The 16,136-nt window shown below is 43.1% G+C and overlaps 1 protein-coding gene across 4 annotated transcripts in view; it reads left to right on the top strand.

Moving 5' to 3' along the window:
• Nucleotides 1–15,389, top strand: part of WDR37 (WD repeat domain 37) — a 219,303-nt gene extending 203,914 nt beyond the window's left edge. For all 4 annotated transcript variants that reach the window (XM_056519509.1, XM_056519510.1, XM_056519511.1 and 1 more), the window contains 2 exons: nt 3,931–4,045; nt 9,779–15,389. In XM_056519509.1, coding sequence (XP_056375484.1) covers nt 3,931–4,045; nt 9,779–9,910 — 247 coding nt within the window. In that variant the 3' untranslated portion in view covers nt 9,911–15,389. The remainder of the gene's footprint in view (nt 1–3,930; nt 4,046–9,778) is intronic.
• The last annotated feature ends 747 nt before the right edge of the window (nt 15,390–16,136 follow it).

Here is a 16,136-nt window from a genome sequence, read left to right as displayed (position 1 = left end):
TAACCCTTTAGGTGTTTCACAGAATAGCAGCAAAGTGAAGGAGAAAATTCAAAATCTTCATTTTTACACTCGCATGTTCTTGTAGAACCCAGTTTTGAATTTTTACAAGGGGTAATAGATCGAAAAATCCCCCAAAATTTGTAACCCAATTCTCTCTCGAGTAAGGAAATACCTCATATGTGTATGTCAAGTGTTCGGCGGGTGCACTAGAGGGCTCAGAAGGGAAGGAGCGACAATAGGATTTTGGAGAGGGAATTTTGCTGAAATGGTTTTTGGGGGCATGTCACATTTAGGAGGCCCCTATGGTGCCAGAACAGCAGAAAACCCCAACATGGCATACCATTTTGAAACTAGACCCCTCAAGGCACGTAACAAGGGGTCCAGTGAGCCTTATCACCCCACAGGTGTTTGACGACTTTTCGTTAAAGTCGGATGTGTAAATGAAAAAAAAATTTTTTCACTAAAGTGCAGTTTTTCCCCCCAAATTTACCATTTTTACAAAGGGTAATGGGAGAAAATGCCCCCCCAAATTTGTAACACCATCTCTTCTGAGTATGGAAATACCCCATGTTAGGATGTAAAATGCTTTGCGGGCAAACTACAATGCTCAGAAGAGAAGGAGTCACATTTGGCTTTTTGAAAGCAACTTTTGCTGAAATGGTTTTTTGGGGCATGTCGCATTTAGGAAGCCCCTGTGGTGCCAGAACAGCAAAAAATACCCACATGGCATACTATTTTGGAAACTACACCCCTCCAGGAACGTAACAAGGGGTCCGCTGAGCCTTAACACCCCACAGGTGTTTGACGACTTTTCGTTAAATTTGGATGTGTAAATGAAAAATTTTTTTTTTTTACTAAAATGCAGTTTTTTCCCAAAATTTTACATTTTTACAAGGGGTAATAGGAGAAAATTACCCCCAAAATGTGTAACCCCATTTCTTCTGAGTATGGAAATACCCCATGTTAGGACGTAAAATGCTCTGCTGGCGAACTACAATGCTCAGAAGAGGAGGAGCGCCATTGAGCTTTTGGAAAGAGAATTAGTTTGGAATGGTAGTCAGGGGCCATGTGCGTTTACAAAGCCCCCCGTGGTGCCAGAACAGTGGAACCCCCCACATGTGACCCTATTTTGGAAACTACACCCCTCACAGAATTTAATAAGGGGTGCAGTGAGTATTTACACCCCACAGGACTTTGGAACAGTGGGCTGTGCAAATGAAAAAGTTTATTTTTCATTTTTACGGACCACTGTTCCAAAAATCTGTCAGACATCTGTGGGGCGTAAATTCTCAATGTACCCCTTATTACATTACGTGAGGGGTGTAGTTTCCAAAATGGGGTCACATGTGTCGGGGGTCCATTGTTCTGGCACTATGGGGGCTTTGTAAACACATGTGGCCTTCAATGCCGGACAAATTTTCTCTACAAAATCCCAATGGCGCTCCTTCTCTTCTGAGCATTGTAGTTCAACCGCAGAGCACTTTAAATTCACATATGAGGTATGTTCTTACTCAGAAGAGATGGGTTTACAAATTTGGGGGGGCTTTTTTATTATTTCCCGATGTGAAAATGAAAAATTTAGGGTAACACCAGCATTTTAGTGAAAAAATATAATTTTTTTCATTTTCCCATCCAACGTTAATGAAAATTCGTCAAACACCTGTGGGGTGTTCAGGCTCACTATACCCCTTGTCACGTTCGGTGAGGGGTGTAGTTTCCAAAATGGGGTCACATGTGGGTATTATTTTTTTTTGCGTTTGTCAGAACCGCTGTAAAATCAGCCACCCCTGTGCAAATCACCAATTTAGGCCTCAAATGTACATGGTGCACTCTCACTCCTGAGCCTTGTTGTGCGCCCGCAGAGCATTTTACGCCCACATCTGGGGTATTTCTGTACTCAGGAGAAATTGCGTTACAAATTTTGGGGGTCTTTTTTTCCTTTTACCACTTGTGGAAATAAAAAGTATGGGGCAACACCAGCATGTTAGTGTAAAAAAATAAAAAAAATTTACACTAACAGGCTGGTGTAGCCCCCAACTTTTCCTTTTCACAAGCGGTAAAAGGAAAAAAAGCCCCCCAAAATTTGTAGTGTAATTTCTCCCGAGTACGGAGATACCCCATATGTGGCCCTAAACTGTTTCCTTGAAATATGACAGGGCTCCGAAGTAAGAGAGCACCATGCGCATTTGGGGACTAAATTAGGGATTGCATAGGGGTATTCTACGCCAGTGATTTCCAAACAGGGTGCCTCCAGCTGTTGCTAAACTCCCAGCATGCCTGGACAGTCAGTGGCTGTCCAGAAATGCTGGGAGTTGTTGTTTTGCAACAGCTGGAGGCTCCGTTTTGGAAACCCTGCCGTACAAGACGTTTTAAATTGTTTATTGGGGGGGGGGGGACAGTGTAAGGGGGTGTATATGTAGTGTTTTACTCTTTATTAGGTGGTAGTGTAGTGTAGTGTTTTTAGGGTACATTCACACTGGCAGGTTACGGTGAATTTCCCGCTAGGAGTTTGCACTGCGGCAAAAAATTTGACGCAGCCCAAACTTGAAGCAGGAAATTTACTGTAAACCCGCCTATGTGAATGTACCCTGTACGTTCACATGGGGGGGGGGGGGGCAAACCTCCAGCTGTTTCAAAACTACAACTCCCAGCATGTACTGACAGACCGTGCATGCTGGGAGTTGTAGTTTTGCAACAGCTGGAGGCACACTGGTTGGAAAATCTTCAGTTAGGTTCTGTTACCTAACTCAATATTTTCCAACCAGTGTGCCTCCAGCTGTTGCAAAACTACAACTCCCAGCATGTACTAATCACCGAAGGGCATGCTGGGAGATGTAGTTATGCAATAGCTGGAGGTACCCAACTACAACTCCCAGCATGCCGAGACAGCTGTTTGCTTTCTGGGCATGCTGGGAATTGCAGTTTTGCAACATCTGGAGAGCTACAGTTTTTAGACCACTGCACAGTGATCTCCAAACTGTGGACCTCCAGATGTTGCAAAACTATAACTCCCAGCATGTCCAGACAACAAACAGCTATGTGGGCATGCTAGGAGTTGTAGTTTTGCAACATCTGGAGGGATATAGTTTGAGACCACTGTATAGTGGTCTCAAACTGCAGCCCTCCAGCTGTTGCAAAACTACATATTCCAGCATGCCCAAACAGCTGTCTGGGCATGCTGGGAGTTGTAGTTTTGCAACATCTGGAGGGCTACAGTTAGAGACCACGGTCTCAGACTGTAGCCCTCCAGATCTACTTACCGGCTTCCGTAGGATCCCGGCAGCCGTCCTCTTCAAAACGCACGTGACGCCGCCCGCCGATGAACGTCGCCGCAGCCTCCGGACGGGTAAGTGGACGTCGGCGCCCGGTCCCCTTCGGTTCCCCGTTCTGCCCCGCCTATTGTGGGAGGGCAGGACGGGGAAAACGAAAGTTAACCCCCCCGCCCCCGGTCTGCTATTGGTCGTCGCCTCTGACGATCAATAGCAGACCAATAGCAGGGATAGGAGGGGTGGCAACCCTGCCACCTCACTCCTATGCCTACAGGGGGATCGTGGGTGTCTTGGACAACCGCGATCCCCCTTCTATTCCGGGTCACCGGGTCACAATAGACCCGTATGACCCGGAATCGGCGCAAATCGCAAGTGTGAATTCACTTGCGATTTGCGCCGATCGCCGACGTGGGGGGGTCTGATGACCCCCCTGGGCATTTGCACGGGGTGCCTGCTGATAGATATCAGCAGTCACCCCGGCCCGGTCCCCGCCCGGCGCGCGGCGGGGACCGAAATTCCCACGGGCGTATGGATACGCCCTGGGTCCTTAAGTACCAGGACGTCAAGGCGTATCCATACGCCCTAGGTCCTTAAGTGGTTAAGTATTTGGACTGTATTTCTACATTCTTAAATCTTTTTATTTTTTTATTTTTATTTTCAGGATTAGTGTGTCCGTCGGCCAGAGGATCATTGCCCTTCCGCATGACAATCGACAGGTTCGGTTATTTGATATGTCTGGAGTAAGATTAGCGCGTCTTCCTCGCAGTAATAGACAGGTGAGTGGGATTTACCTAAAGGATGGTGTGCCATCACCTTAAATTTTTATGCAGCATCTGAATGCATTTGCTTTATCCTTTTCATGATTGATGTGATGCATTTTATACAAAGAGACTTCATTGACGCTTTCCTTGGTGCTGGAGAAGTGATAAAATACAGGGTGGCCATTTATATGGATACACCTTAATAACATGGGAATGGTTGGTGATATTAACGTCCTGTTTGTGGCACATTAGTATATGTGAGGGGGGAAACTTTTCAAGATGGGTGGTGACCATGGTGGCTATTTTGAAGTTGACCATTTTGAATCCAACTTTTGTTTTTTCAATAGGAAGAGGGTCATGTGACACATCAAACTTATTGGGAATTTCAAAAAAACAATGATGTGCTTGGTTTTAACGTAACTTTATTCTTTCGTTAGTTATTTACAAGTTTCTGACCACTTATAAAATGTGTTCAATGTGCTGCCCATTGTGTTGGATTGTCAATGCAACCCTCTTCTCCCACTCTTCACACACTGATAGCAACACCGCAGGAGAAATGCTAGCACAGGCTTCCAGTATCCGTATACACTGCTATATACTACTATATACACCGCAGGAGAAATGCTAGCACAGGCTTCCAGTATACGTATACACTGCTATATACTACTATATACACCGCAGGAGAAATGCTAGCACTGGCTTCCAGTATCTGTATACACTGCTATATACTACTATATACACCGCAGGAGAAATGCTAGCACTGGCTTCCAGTATCTGTATACACTGCTATATACTACTATATACACCGCAGGAGAAATGCTAGCACAGGCTTCCAGTATCCGTATACACTGCTATATACTACTATATACACCGCAGGAGAAATGCTAGCACAGGCTTCCAGTATCCGTAGTTTCAGGTGCTGCACATCTTGTATCATCACAGCATAGACAATTGCCTTCAGATGACCCCAAAGATAAAAGTCTAAGGGGGTCAGATGGGGAGACCTTGGGGGCCATTCAACTGGTCCACGACGACCAATCCACTTTCCAGGAAACTGTTCATCAAGGACTGCTCGGACCTGACACCCATAATGTGGTGGTCACCATCTTGCTGGAAAAACTCAGGGAACGTGCAGCTTCAGTGCATAAAGAGGGAAACACATCATCATGTAGCAATTTCGCATATCCAGTGTCCTTGAGGTTTCCATTGATGAAGAATGGCCCCACTATCTTTGTACCCCATATACCACACCATACAATCAATTTTTCTGTTCCAACAGTCTTGGAGGGATCTATCCAATGTGGTTTAGTGTCAGACCAATAGCGGTGGTTTTGTTGATTAACTTCACCATTCACATAAAAGTTTCCTCATCACTGAACAAAATCTTCTGCGTAAACTGAGGGTCCTGTTCTAATTTTAGTTTTGCCCATTCTGCAGCACCTGAAACTACGGATACTGGAAGCCTGTGCTAGCATTTCTCCTGCGGTGTATATAGTAGTATATAGCAGTGTATACGGATACTGGAAGCCTGTGCTAACATTTCTCCTGCGGTGTATATAGTAGTATATAGCAGTGTATACGGATACTGGAAGCCTGTGCTAGCATTTCTCCTGCGGTGTATATAGTAGTATATAGCAGTGTATACGGATACTGGAAGCCTGTGCTAGCATTTCTCCTGCGGTGTATATAGTAGTATATAGCAGAGTATACGGATACTGGAAGCCTGTGCTAGCATTTCTCCTGCGGTGTATATAGTAGTATATAGCAGTGTATACGGATACTGGAAGCCTGTGCTAGCATTTCTCCTGTGAAATTCAGATTTCTTGTGAAATTCCCAATAAGTTTGATGAGTCACATGACCCTCTATTGAAAAAACAAAAGCTGGATTCAAAATGGGCGACTTCAAAATGGCCGCCATAGTCACCACCCATCTTGAAAAGTTTCCCCCCTCACATATACTAATGTGCCACAAACAGGAAGTTAATCTCACCAACCATTCCCATTTTATTAAGATGTATCAATATAAATGGCCACCCTGTACATATTCTTACAAGATATTGTTGTGTAAAAATGTTTTTAAAAAAAGACTGAGTTGCTGCTTATTAAAATTAAAGGGAACTTGTTACATTAAAAACGCAGTTTGATTTATAGTTTTATTAAAAGTGTGGCGATCTCTGTTCATTTTGGGCTTAGGAGTCTAATGGGTGGTACTCATCAACGACTGATAGGCGGTTTGTGCATGATCACAGCCTGCTATCACAGAGTATGACCACCCACATGACTACAGAGCCTAGAATGAGCAGAGATTTCCATTAAAGGGGTACTCTGGTGGAAAACTTTTTTTTTTTTTTTTTTAAATCAACTGGTGCCAGAAAGTTAAACAGATTTGTAAATTACTTCTATTAAAAAATCTTAATCCTTCCAGTACTTATTAGCTGCTGAATACTACAGAGAAAATTATTTTTGGAACACAGTGCTCTCTGCTGACATCATGACCACAGTGCTCTCTGTTGACATCTCTGTCCATTTTAGGAACTGTCCAGAGCAGCATATGTTTTCTATGGGGATTTTCTCCTACTCTGGACAGTTCTTAAAATGAACAGAGGTGTCAGCAGAGAGCACTGTGGTCATGATGTTAGCAGAGAGCTCTGTGTTCCAAAAAGAAAAGAATTTCCTCTGTAGTATTCAGCACATAATAAGTACTGGAAGGATTAAGATTTTTTTAATAGAAGTACCGTATTTTTCGCCGTATAAGACGCACTTTTTCTTCCCCAAAACTGGTGCGTCTTATACGGCGAATACACCCCTATCGCGGCGGTCCCTGCGGCCATCAACGGCCGGGACCCGCGGCTAATACAGGACATCACCGGTCGCGGTGATGCCCTGTATTAACCCTTCAGACGCGGCGATCAAAGCTGACCGCTGCGTCTGAAGTGAAAATAACACTAACCCGGCTGTTCAGTCGGGCTGTTCGGGACCGCCGCCATTTCACCGTGGCGGTCCCGAACTGCCCGACTGAATAGCTGGGTTAGTGCTTACAGGACACCGGGAGGGACTTTACCTGCCTCCTCGGTGTCTGCTCCGTGCCGGGATCCTCTGTATGGCCGGCGCTCTCCTTCCTCGTCGTCGCGTACGTGCGTCGGCGTGCGTAACGACGTGATGGCGGCGACGGAGAGCGAGGATACCCGGCCGGCAGCAGATATGTTCCGGAGCAATGGGGACACGGCGACAGCGATGGAGCGACATTCAGGGCAGCGGCGGGGACATATGGCGGGGACACATGAGTATTAACTCCTATGCAGTGGTCTTCAATCTGCGGACCTCCAGATGTTGCAAAACTACAACTCCCAGCATGTCCGGGCATGCTGGGAGTTGTAGTTTTGCAACATCTGGAGGTCCGCAGGTTGAAGACCACTATTGGGTTCAAAATCTTTATTTTTTTAGATTTTGCACCTATAAATTGGGTACGTCTTATACGCCGGTGCATCCTTTAGGGCGAAAAATACGGTAATTTACAAATCTGTTTAACTTTCTGGCACCAGTTGATAAAAAAAAAAAAAAAAAGTTTTCCACCGGAGTACCCCTTTAATAAATGACAAGTTGTCCTAGAATTTTCCCACCTAAACTATATATCATCTGCTCAGCTCCTTTTTCTTTATAACTTTATACCTGCAGATTGTACTGTATTGTATATATAATCTGCTCAGCTCCACCCGCTCTATAACATGATACCTGCAGATTGTACTGTATTGTATATATCATCTGCTCAGCTCCTCCTGCTCTATAACATGATACCTGCAGATTGTCCTGTATTGTATATATCATCTGCTCAGCTCCTCCTGCTCTATAACATGATACCTGCAGATTGTACTGTATTGTATATATCATCTGCTCAGCTCATCCTGCTCTATAACATGATACCTGCAGATTGTACTGTATTGTATATATCATCTGCTCAGCTCCTCCTGCTCTATAACATGATACCTGCAGATTGTACTGTATTGTATATATCATCTGCTCAGCTCCTCCTACTCTATAACATGATACCTGCAGATTGTACTGTATTGTATATATCATCTGCTCAGCTCCTCCTGCTCTATAACATACCACCAGCAGATTATACTGTATTGTATATATCATCTGCTCAGCTCCTCCTGCTCTATAACATGATTCCTGCAGATTGTACTGTATTGTATATATCATCTGCTCAGCTCCTCCTGCTTTATAACATGATACCTGCAGATTGTACTGTATTGTAAATATCATCTGCTCAGCTCCTCCTGCTCTATAACATGATACCTGCAGATTGTACTGTATTGTGTCTATCATCTGCTCAGCTCATCCTGCTCTATAACATGATACCTGCAGATTGTACTGTATTGTATATATCATCTGCTCAGCTCCTCCTGCTCTATAACATGATACCTGCAGATTGTACTGTATTGTATATATCATCTGCTCAGCTCCTTTTTCTTTATAACTTTATACCTGCAGATTGTACTGTATTGTATATATCATCTGCTCAGCTCCTCCTGCTCTATAACATGATACCTGCAGATTGTACTGTATTGTATATATCATCTGCTCAGCTCCTCCTCCTCTATAACATACCAGCAGATTATACTGTATTGTATATATCATCTGCTCAGCTCCTCCTGCTCTATAACATGATACCTGCAGATTGTATTGTATTGTATTGTATATATCATCTGCTCAGCAGCTCCTTCTCTATAACATGATACCTGCAGATTGTACTGTATTGTATATATTATCTGCTCAGCTCCTCCTGCTTTATAACATGATACCTGCAGATTGTACAGTATTGTATACATCATCTGCTCAGCTCCTCCTGCTCTATAACATGATACCTGCAGATTGTACTGTATTGTGTCTATCATCTGTTCAGCTCCTCCTGCTCTATAACATGATACCTGCAGATTGTACTGTATTGTATATATCATCTGCTCAGCTCCTCCTGCTCTATAACATGATACCTGCAGATTGTACTGTATTGTATATATCATCTGCTCAGCTCTTCCTGCTCTATAACATGATACCTGCAGATTGTACTGTATTGTACATATCATCTGCTCAGATCCTCCTGCTCTATAACATGATACCTGCAGATTGTACTGTATTGTATATATCATCTGCTCAGCTCCTCCTGCTCTATAACATTATACCTGCCCTCTGTGAATAAACTCTCTATCTGGCAATGGGGCCCTCACTGACACCCACAATTTAGATATGCCTCCACATTGGGTAGAAGCCCCCAGTAAGAAGGTAGGTAGGGAAGACCTTATGTAGGGATTTCTTCCCGTAAGTAGAAGCACCCAGAAGAATGGCAAGTAGTGAATGTCTCTATTAGGTAGATTCTCTCATTAAGTGGTTTTCCCCAATAAGTTCCTTCCAAAAGAAAATGCTTAAAATCCCACTCCCCTTCCGGTCCCGCTCTGAGGCCTCTACATCCTCCGCTCTAGTGGATTAGTGGTGCTGGACCGCCCTGTGATGAAGTAATTTCATCATGCGACAGTTCCTGCTTTATTCCAGATAACAGTGAACAATTAAGAGTCCTTTGGGTAAGAGCGTAGGGAAGGTGAAAGGCATTGTCCAGAATCTGCGCCGATAGCTAACCTCCCTATAATGGGGGCTGTGTCACATTTTTTGAGACCCTCATGTCATTGTTTAACTCATTTACATAATACAGTGTTACCCCATACTGATCCCGCCTCTTCATTGGTATTTCAGGGCCACCGTAGAATGGTCTGCTGCTCGGCTTGGAGCGAAGATCATCCAACATGCAATCTCTTCACGTGCGGCTTCGATCGCCAGGCCATAGGATGGAACATAAACATCCCTGCATTGCTGCAAGAGAAATGAACCTAAGAAGACCTAAATATGTATATGTATTGGTTGAATTTAACATTTTTACCATGGATATTTTCCATCAGCACAGGCGTTCACTGGCCTGCCGTTATTGTGAGATCCCAAAAACGAGTGCTTTGTAAACGTGTTCTCATTCCCTCATTGTGCATGACGCATCTGAGGAAAACAGGCAAGACACAGTCCTTGTCCCTCCGTTTTAAAGATGAAATATTTCTTTTGGGATCCCATCACAAAAATCTTTATTTTTCATCCAGAGCACATTGTAGTGCTTATTACTTGTCACTATCAAATGTAGATGTGCAGTAGGGCATTACATTACTGTGATATAATGTGAATCTCATGTAATTGTTGTGAAGGATGTAATCGTCTGCTGCATTTATACATAGGCATATCTGCCGCCTGTAAAAAATAAATAGACATAAGAGTAAATTAAAAACTGTTACAGAAAAAAAAAAACTATGAAATGGAGTGTATATGTCACTCATGGCATAGTTCAGCATTATACAACAAATTCATCATAAAGCATTTGCTGCTTCTGGTATTATTTTTTTCCTGTTTTTTTGAGGCTTCAGCATTTTATCTTACTTTTTTTAAAATATGTATTTTTATTTTGTTCTTTAAAGGATGTATGTTACAAAAATAAGCAAAAAATGTTGTTGAGCCACAATTGCAGTTGTGATATATAGTCATGGCCGTAAATGTTGGCACCCCTGAAATTTTTCAAGAAAATGAAGTATTTCTCACAGAAAAGGATTGCAGTAACACATGTTTTGCTATACACACGTTTATTCCCTTTTGTGTGTATTGGAACTAAACAAAAAAAATTGATTAAAAAAAGCAAATTGGACATAATGTCACACCAAACTCCAAAAATGGTCTGGACAAAATTATTGGCACCCTTAACTTAATATTTGGAAAAAAATAACTGAAATCAGTTGCTTCCTAGAACTATCAATAAGCTTCTTACACCTCTCAGCCGGAATGTTGGACCACTCTTCCTTTGCAAACTGCTCCAGGTCTCTCTTATTGGAAGGCGCCTTTTCCCAACAGCAATTTTAAGATCTCTCCACAGTTGTTCAATGGAATTTAGATCTGGACTCATTGCTAGCCACTTCAGAACTCTCCAGCGCTTTGTTGCCATCCATTTTTGGGGGCTTTTTGACGTATGTTTGGGGCATAGTCCTGCTTGAAAACCCAAGATCTCGGACGCAAACCCAGCTTTCTGACACTGGGCTGTGCAGTGCGACCCGAAATCCGTTGGTAATCCTCAGATTTTATGATGCCTTGCACATATTCAAGGCACCCAGTGCCAGAGGCAGCAAAACAACCAAAACATAATTGAACCTCCACCATATTTCACTGTTGGTACTGTGTTCTTTTCTTTGTAGGGCTCATTCTGTTTTCGGTAAACAGTAGAATGATGGGCTTTACCAAAAAGCTCTATCTTGGTCTCATCTGTCCACAAGATGTTTTCCCAGAAGGAAGTTTATTTTGGCAAAATGTAGTCTTGCTTTTTTATGTCTCTGTGTCAGCAGTGGGGTCCTCCTGGGTCTCCTGCCATAGCGTTTAATTTCATTTAAATGTCGACGGATAGTTTGCGCTGACACTGATGCTCCCTGAGCCTGGTGGACAGCTTGAATATCTTTGGAACTTGTTTGGGGCTGCTTATCCACCATCCGGACTATCCTGCATTGACATCTTTCATAAATTTTTCTCTTCCGTCCATACCCAGGGAGATTAGCTACAGTGCCATGGGTTGCAAACTTCTTGATAATGTTGCGCACTGTGGACAAAGGCAAATCTAGATCTCTGGAGATGGACTTGTAACCTTGAGATTATTGATATTTTTCCACAATTTTGGTTCTCAAGTCCACAGACAGTTCTCTTCTTCTCTTTCTGTTGTCCATGCTTAGTGTGACACACACAGACACACAATGCAAAGACTAAGTGAACTTCTCTCCTTTTTATCTGCTTTCATGTGTTAATTTTATATTGCACACACCTGTTACTTGTTCCAGGTGAGTTTAAAGGAACATCACATGTTTGAAACAATCTTATTTTTCTACAATTTTGAAAGGGTGCCAATAATTTTGTCCAGCCTATTTTTGGAGTTTGGTGACATTATGTCCAATTTGTTTTTTTCCTCCCTTTTTTGGTTTAGTTCCAATACACACAAAGGGAATAAACATGTGTATAGCAAAACATGTTACTGCAATCCTTTTCTGTGAGAAATACTTTATTTTCTTGAAAAATTTCAGGGGTGCCAACATTTATGGCAGTGTCTATGCTGGACTTTGTTGTTCTAGAATAGTATGGACACTAGGGCAGAGAGGTTTGCTTTTGACCAACTTATACTTTGCTTCTAGATATAGCCTTATTAAAATGGTTGTCCGAGATTAGGGGGAAAAAATGGTCTGCCTTTTACCCCCCAAAGCAGGGTAACTATTATTTGGACACAGTGCAGGGCTTCAAGTGCTGTGTCCGTTCACGTGTGCACTTCGGCATTTCCAAATTCCCATAGACTCACGCAACGTGCAAATTTATGGGACTCCAGTGATTCCGTTCTTTTGGCGGAGCGAAAGCACTTGCTTGCATCATGTCCAAATGATAGTTGTGTTTTAGCCCCATTCTCATGAATGAGGGTAATTTGCAATACCAGGCAAATCCCAAGAAAGGTTCAGCTTCTGTCGGAAAAGCTATTTAATTCCTTCTAAATAACTTATAACCTATCCACCATATAGCTAAGTACATGTTCGCTGGGGTCCGACTGCTGGGACCCCTGCCAATCACAAGTTCTTCAAGCACTCTGAATATAGGTGATCCACTTTCTTGTGATCAGTGTTGGTCCCAGTTATCGGACCGCCACCAATCAGATGGTAACCTTTTTAACTATATTGTACTTATTTTGAATTATAGCTATATGTACCCCGATGCTGCATTCACAATGTACACTTAAACAGCTTGGCTAGGCTCTTATAACACAATGAGATCTGCTGAACTACTTTCTGGAACAGATATGTGTTCTAAATCAGATAACTGTGCTGTGTCTGGTGTAAAAACATGTCCCAGAATACAGAATGGCAAACCATCTGCTTTCCAGACACCGATCTAGCAGGGGGTCACTGGGAGATAAGAGATCAGTAGAATTCAGAATGCAGCTCTTGATGAGATTGGTCCGTAATGCAGTAAATGTGCATATTTACCTAACTTTTGTATTGTCTAGATGTGGACTATAAAAAATGTATATTTGCAAAAGTGAATTTTCTCTTTTAGGGTAGGGTCACCCGCAGCGCATACGGAGCATATTTGACGCTGCAAGACATCTGGCGGGCAGTGGAAAACATGACACATGCGCTATGAGCAGAAACACAGGGCTTTCCCCACCACAGTCCTGTGTGTGCAGTGATGTTCAGAGATGGACTGAGCGCACCAACCTAACTGTGACGTGAGGGCCCGCTTCTAAACCTTATTGCGCACACACAGAGCTGCGGCGGGGAAAGCCTTGTGTGTCTGCTTATTGCACATATGCACCGTAGACAGAATGCTCACAGCGTAAAATACCGTGCGTGTTTGACCCTTCCCTTAAAGTCTATTCACACGTACAGCGTATTTAATACGCAGGATTCGAAGCCATTTAGGTTGTATTGAAATCTGCAGCATCAAATATGCACAAGATAATGTACATGTGAATACACCCTTAGGGAAGGGTCGTACGTAACGGTGTATGTTTGGCTGCTCCAAGCGACGGATTGCTGCTGTGAATGGGCAAGGTGGAGGGGGGCTTGGTTATGACAACAGCTGGAGGCACACTATGGGTCAGGTCACCGGCGGATCAGTTACATAAGGATCGACCGATTATTGGTTTGACCGATATCACGATTTTGGAAGTTATCGGTATCGGCAATTACCTTGCCGATAATGCCCCCCCACCCCACCGCACCACCGCCCCGGCCAGAGACCACCGCTGCCCCATTGCCTCCCCCATCCCCGGTTTTATAATTACCTGTGCCCGGCGTCCGCGCTACTTCTGGCTCCTGCGGCATCCTGTGTTACGCTGTGCAATGGCGAGTGATGTCACAACGCAACGTCACCGTCAGTGCGCACAGTGACAGCTCAGGACGCCGCTGGAGCCAGAAGTAGCGCAGACCCCGGGAACAGGTAATTATAAAACCGGGGATGCGGAGGCAATGGGGCAGCGGCGGTGGTTGGACTAAGGACCGGCAGGGGGAGAGAAGCGGGCGGCGGCAGTCTCTGGTCCTGCAAAAGCCGCTGCAGTTCATTGATTTAAAGCGCCAGCCGATAATTTATACCGGAATATCGGCTATCGACCGGAAAGGCCACAGATTATCGGGATCGGCCCTAAAAAATCAATATCGTTCGATCCCTAGACCCTACCCTTTGGGTCTATTCACTCGTGCAGTATCTGCTACGTATTTAAAGCTGCAGATTTCAGTGTAAACTAAATGACTGAACACAACTCAAAATCTGCAACATCCAATATGCGCAGGACACTGTGAATAGACCCTAAAGGGGTTGTTCTACCAACAAGGATGAAGGATATATATATATGATCGCTGGAGGACTCAACACAGGAACACCCAACGATCACGCAAATCATATATTAATAATTTATCCCAGTGTTTCCCAACCAGTGTGCCTCCAGCTATTGCAAAACTACAACTCCCAGCATGCCTGGACAGCCGAAGGCTTGGTGTTGTAGTTTTGCAATAGCTGGAGGTACACTGGTTGGGGAAACCCTAATTTATCCTCATTAATGGGACATCCCCTTTTTAAATCTACTATACCATTGCCAAATCTCTTCGGTGAGCTTATCATCGTCGACAGGAATTTATACTCTTACCTTGCCCATGCCTTGTTTAGAGTAAAAAAAAAAAAAGATAATCTCTTAGGAGCCTGTTCTTGTGAGAATTGAAATCAGGCTCGCAATGTGATTTTCAATCACCAAAAATATGAAAGCAAATTTAAAGCACTTTAGCTCTGAGATGCCGTTACGAACAATTTGTAACACTCTCAAATAGCATTTTCAGCGACTGCGGGCTGACCTTCTTAGGAATGACTTTGACAACATTTAGAGCAATTTTCCCCCCAAAATAATAATAAGACGACAAAAAAAAGAAAAGCTTAACAGGTTGCATTTTATAATTTTTTTTCCGCCCCATCAATACTATTCTTTTGAAATCATTGCATCCCCAGCTTTACATAGCTAGGCTGTTAATGTTGCTATGTAATATATTATTGTTCTCCTTGAGTATTGATGATTTATTTGCTAAATGGCGCGCCAGGAGATCATAGTCAGCAATAAGGCGGCCTGCTTTCCTGTTTTGCACATGAATGTGATGACACTCCAGGGGAAGTCTTAGGGAAATCTTTACATCTAAATGATATCTGTATGTAAATGTATTGATTGTATCGGTCACATGTCATTTCCGAATTAAAAACAAGTGCGTCCGTGTGACTTGTTTTATCCGTTATTAGAACCATTCCGTTTATTCTCTTACATGAGATAGTTGAACTACAGTATGTTGAAAGATTTGGTCTGTCGCCTTCCAGTTCATTGACTAACCCTAACTTTTTGGAGTTGCTGTAAGTATAACAAGGCAGAAAAAGGTCCAAAAATCTTTTAAAAGAGGAACTCCGCTGGAAAATATATATATATATATATATATATATATATATATATATATATATATATATATATATGGGAATCGAATTTACTGTAAGTTTGCTCATCTCTATTCTAATCCGTCCAGTACTTATCAGCTGCTATATGATCAACAGGAAGTTCTTTTCTTTTTGAATTTCTTTTCTGTCTGACCTCAGTGCTCTCTGGTGACACATCTGTCCATTTTAGGAACTGTCCAGAGCAGGAGAGGTTTGCTATGGGATATTGTTCCTGCTCTGGACAGTTCCTGTCATGGACAGAGGTGGCACCAGAGAGCACTGTGGTCAGACAGAAAGGAAATTCAAAAATAAGAGGTAGTAGAAGAAAAAGATAAGTGCACTCACCATTTCGTATGCTGCTGCTTTATTTAAAGTTCCAAATGGAACTTTAAATAAAGAAAAAGCATACGAAGTGGTGAGTGCATTTGTCTTTTTCTTCTACTCCTGATTATACAGTGAACCGCATTTCATACAAGTTTAGCCCCACCAGCACCGATGCACAGACAGATAAGCTGCACGTTTGTGTCGAATGGGATTA

This window comes from Hyla sarda, chromosome 5, assembly GCF_029499605.1.
Source record: "Hyla sarda isolate aHylSar1 chromosome 5, aHylSar1.hap1, whole genome shotgun sequence".
NCBI lineage: Eukaryota > Metazoa > Chordata > Amphibia > Anura > Hylidae > Hyla > Hyla sarda.
This window is presented reverse-complemented; position numbering and strand designations above follow the sequence as displayed.